Consider the following 4,990-nt stretch of genomic DNA (forward strand, 5'->3'; position numbering starts at 1 on the left):
AATGTGTATGAAATTTTGGGGTTTGTCTACTATTCCTTAAGGTATGGCATACATGACACTAAAATGTGGTTGCAAGTGCTTGCAAGGGGTGGGTGGGGTTGGGAGTTGAAGAAAATTTGCCTAGGATTTCATAAGGTATACCATACCTTAAGGTATTTCATTGATCTAATGATATGAACTATTTTTCAAAAAAAAAATAAAAATAAAAAAAAGATATGTAAGTCATTTATTTGTTATCAAAATAAGAACTGAGAATCAAATGTGAAAACGTAGCATGTTTAAATATAGTAGATATGTGGGTCTTATATTTATCATCATCAGGGTCGGTTAAGGTAACTTTATTATAGAAATTTAAGAAGAAAATGACAAGATTTACCTTATATGTATGTATAAATTGGAAAATTAAAAGAGCTAACTATATTTATCTTTGCAGGGAATGTCGTTACTAACCTTAGCAGTGTCACTTCCTGCTTTGAAACCTCAAGAATGCCTCGAGGCCAATGTAGAAAACTGCAAGAAAGCCTCCACATTACAGTTAGCTGTGTTCTATGGTGCACTCTACACTCTGGCTATTGGAACAGGAGGGACAAAACCTAATATCTCAACCATTGGAGCAGACCAATTTGATGACTTTGATCCCAAGGAGAAGGCTCACAAGCTCTCCTTCTTCAACTGGTGGATGTTCAGCATCTTCATTGGCTCACTCTTTGCCAACACAATCCTTGTCTACATTCAAGACAATGTGGGCTGGACCTTGGGATATGGGCTTCCAACTCTTGGACTTCTCATTTTTATTTTGATCTTCTTGGCTGGCACACCCTTTTATAGACACAAGGTGCCTTCTGGAAGTTCATTTACCAGAATGGCTAAAGTCATAGTGGCTGCAATAAGGAAATGGAAGGTGAAAATTCCTTGTGACCCTAAGGAACTCTATGAGCTTCAGTTGGATGAGTATGCAACCAAAGAAAAATTCAAGATTGATTCTACTCCAAGCATAAGGTTTGTGTGTTCTCTAAGCATGCAGTACTTGCACTATATGCATAATTAATCTCCGCAAGTTGATATTTGTCATATTATGTTGCCTGGTCTTTGATTAACACACATTTAACCATGATTTTACCGGGTTAAACAAGGTGATTTAAGTGTAAAAAAGGGTACATTGAAACCTGAGGTTATGCTCAATCTGAGGTTAGATATGAAACCTCTTGGTAATACAGTTTATGCTCAATCTGAGGTTAGATATGAAACCTGGTTTGATGAGGGTAAAGCAGCTTCAGATGTTAATCTTCTCCATGCTCTCCCAAAACAAAAGAATTCCAAGGAAAAACATTGTCGATCGAGTCCAAGGTATCCTTCACGCAATCGGACACCTACAGTGCGTCTGAACCTTTAGTCTAATTTGATCGATTTGATTCCAACCATTTGCATGGTTTGTTTAATGTCTCGTGCATCTTTACCTTTTGTTAAAAGGGAGTTCTGGTTAATGTCTCTCCTTTTCTTGTCGATTTCTTCTTTTTTATTTAATAAAGCTTAATTTCTTTTGCCAAAAAAAAAAAGCTTGGAGATCTAGTTCGAATTTACATCAACAAGTAAAATGATTATGCAGCTCATAGCAGCTAGCTAAAGCTGAACCTAGCTTACATATATTTCAGCTCATTATAAAAACATTTAGGAAACCTATTTTCTAGCATAATCGATGAGGAAACTTCATGTTTTAGTTTTTACATATGGGAAGCTATTATGTGAAGATGAGTAATATGTGCATTCATGCAGGTTCCTCAATAAGGCTGCTGTGAAAACAAACTCAACTAGTCCATGGAGGCTATGCTCAGTTACTCAAGTAGAGGAAACGAAGCAAATACTGAGAATGATCCCAATCTGGATTGCCACATTCGTTCCAAGCATTATGATTGCACAGGTCAATACCTTGTTTGTCAAACAAGGCACCACACTCGACAGAAGAATTGGAAACTTCAAGATTCCCCCTGCAAGTTTAATTGGATTTGTAACCGTATCTATGCTTATCAGTGTCGTGGTCTATGATCGGTTCCTTGTCAAGTTCATGCGAAAGTTGACAAAGAATCCTAGAGGAATATCTCTCCTGCAAAGAATGGGAATCGGAATGGTTATCCATATTTTAGTTATGGTAGCTGCATCTCTAACTGAGAGGTATCGACTTCATGTTGCCAAGGAACATGGAGTAGTCGAAAGTGGAGGACAGGTTCCTCTAACCATACTGGTTTTGCTTCCTCAGTTTGTGCTTATGGGAATAGCTGATGCAGTTTTAGAAGTTGCAAAGATTGAGTTCTTCTATGATCAAGCACCCGAAAGCATGAAGAGTCTTGGCACTTCTTATTCCTTGACATCTCAGGGAATGGGGAACTTTTTCAGTAGTTTCCTTCTTAAAACAGTTTCTCACATCACCAGTGCGCATGGTCACAAAGGATGGATACTCAACAACTTGAATGATTCTCATCTTGACTACTATTACGCGTTTTTCGCCATACTCAACTTCTTAAACTTCATTTTCTTCTTGTTTATGAGTAAGATGTACGTATACAAGGCTGAAATTTCGGACTCAATTAAAGTGCTCACAGAAGAATTTGAAGATAGAACAGTGTACAGGCTAAAAAATCAAGAAGCTCAGTCCTAGCTAGCTAGGCTTGAGTTATGTGTAGTGTGGCCTCTCGGGTTTACCCTATTTAGGAACTACATATTTGTACTTTTTAGGGGCCTGATTCCCGTTCGTGGCGGGTTTAATGTAATATTCATTTCTTCTTATACTTAGCTTTGATTATTAATAAAGTGTCATCGTTTCATCTTAAAGAACTAAGCAGTCCAAGAGATATACACATTATGCACATTGTTGTCAAATTTTAATAACTTCGCAAGTGCATAAATCGTTTACAGTATAGCTTATATGCAAAACGAGGTCGTTCCAACTAGAGATGGATAACTAACTTTTAACTCTAACTAATTAACCAAATTACACTAATGACTAATCAAGAAAACAAAAAGATATTTTTGAGATTTTTGTAAACAATAAGAAAAGAGTAAAACAAGCAAATTGAGAATGTCACACAAGATAGTTGAGAAAGATGTTTTGAAAAGTTGTAAAACAATGATGCGGATGAATGCTAGGGCTTCTAACTTCACTTTCACAATCCTATTCGAGTTCATAGTCTTCCGATTACTAACTACTATACCAGTGTTGAAAAATCCGTCATATAAGCCTTATGACAGAGTATTTATACGCATAAGTCTTCCAAAGCATGAATACTACCTTATGGCAGAGTATAGTATCCAACTATTCTTAGAAGTATGTCATCTACTCTCTAAGGGTCAATAAAGTTCGATGAGAACAAAAAGACTCACACAAACCAATAAAACATTGCATCTGTTCTTATCAATAAATGGTTTCTAATCATAAGAAGCATTCAAGATTCAACATGGGCATCTACCTACTCTTGCATCAGATAACTTAAAACAAAACCCTAAAGGTCGCGAGTTTCTAGTATTTTGAAATAAGCAACAATTCTTATAGAGATTAAAAACTCAACACCAATCCAATAATAAAGTAATCATCCAACTAAAAACATCAAATAGTCATGTTAAGGATCCAATATTATGGCCCTAACAAAAGAATTACTATTAAAAGTCATAACAAACACGATGATGACAATGAAAATCATAAAAAGACTAAAAGGGAAAATTGATGAAGATTGGTGATGATGGTTGTCTCCCAGTATGTCACGTCCCGGAAGCCCTTTCTCTGAAATTCGTGCTATTTATATAGGGGAGATTTCCTGCTCATCTTTGGCTTCAAGTTTCCTTGTAAGACTTGGATTCAGACTCCTTTCTTGATACGGAATGGGAAAACCTTGAGATATCTCTTGTAGAACTAGGAACACATGTACTCCTTGAATCCTCATCTGCATATTGTCCTTGAAGCATTACAGTTAATGATCTTGTGCCATGGAACTTGAGTTCTCCATAAATGCTTGCAAATCCAAGCAGATTTTCTGATCTGACCTATCTTCATTCAAACTATCATGACTCGGTCCAGAAGTATTGGAATTGAGATCCGTAAACTTCTACAAAAAGTAGACATCTGTAGCTTTCCAATGATGTAAGGCTAATAGTCTGATTCGATCTGAGTAATTTCCGGTAATTCGGAGAGTTGGATGTTCTGCACAGGCAGATTTTGAGACTTGGGATTGCAGTGGTCTTTCAATCCTTATTTGCGCATTTTAGCTCATTTTCTTCTCTCTATGACACAAACCTACAAGAACACTAAAATAACGTAAATGAGTTATAAAGAAGAGAACTAAACACAAATCTCAAGCATAAGAGGCTTAGAAATATAGGATAATATGAGCACATCACACACACACACACACACATATATATATATCCCTTTTTTTGTTCATTTCTAGGGATATATCATTTGACGAACTTTTCGATCACAAAATCAAATATCTACCGTTCAGTTCGTTGGGCTATATGAGTAGATCACTTCTGTAAATTTTCAAAAAATTTGGTGATGGTTAAGTCATCCAAATGAATGATTTATTTTTAATGATTTTGAACGGTGTAGGTTTGACATAAGTGTTAAATTTTTTGTTTTAATCTCAACCATCCAAGCCCATTAAAAAACATATCTAATGGTGTAGGCCTATCCCTAGAATTGAACAAAAAATGGATCCCTCATTGGAATGGCATTGTATATATACAGGCCTTCTCGGCTACGGACGTCCGCACCAAAGTTTTTGGTGCGGATTTCCATTTTTGCACCACTTCCCGATCGAATTTCCTCAAACTTCCTTCTAGACATATCTAGATCATCTTGTGTAGATCATCTCTGCGAAATTTCAGCCAATTTGGTGTTCGTTAAGGCCCTCAAACTTGCGTTTTTCTGTTATATACCTGAACCGGATAGAATTCAGTCCGTCAGATTTGTTTTTCGATTTTGAGGGCCTTAACGATCACT

General features: G+C 36.5%; 1 protein-coding gene across 1 annotated transcript in view; it reads left to right on the forward strand.

Moving 5' to 3' along the window:
- LOC101300716 (peptide transporter PTR3-A-like) overlaps window positions 1-2,653 on the forward strand; it is a 7,709-nt gene extending 5,056 nt beyond the window's left edge. Inside the window, exons 3-4 of the mRNA XM_004297794.1 lie at window positions 434-999; window positions 1,774-2,653. Coding sequence (XP_004297842.1) covers window positions 434-999; window positions 1,774-2,653 — 1,446 coding nt within the window. The remainder of the gene's footprint in view (window positions 1-433; window positions 1,000-1,773) is intronic.
- The last annotated feature ends 2,337 nt before the right edge of the window (window positions 2,654-4,990 follow it).

Source organism: Fragaria vesca, linkage group LG4 (genome assembly GCF_000184155.1).
Source record: "Fragaria vesca subsp. vesca linkage group LG4, FraVesHawaii_1.0, whole genome shotgun sequence".
Lineage (NCBI taxonomy): Eukaryota > Viridiplantae > Streptophyta > Magnoliopsida > Rosales > Rosaceae > Fragaria > Fragaria vesca.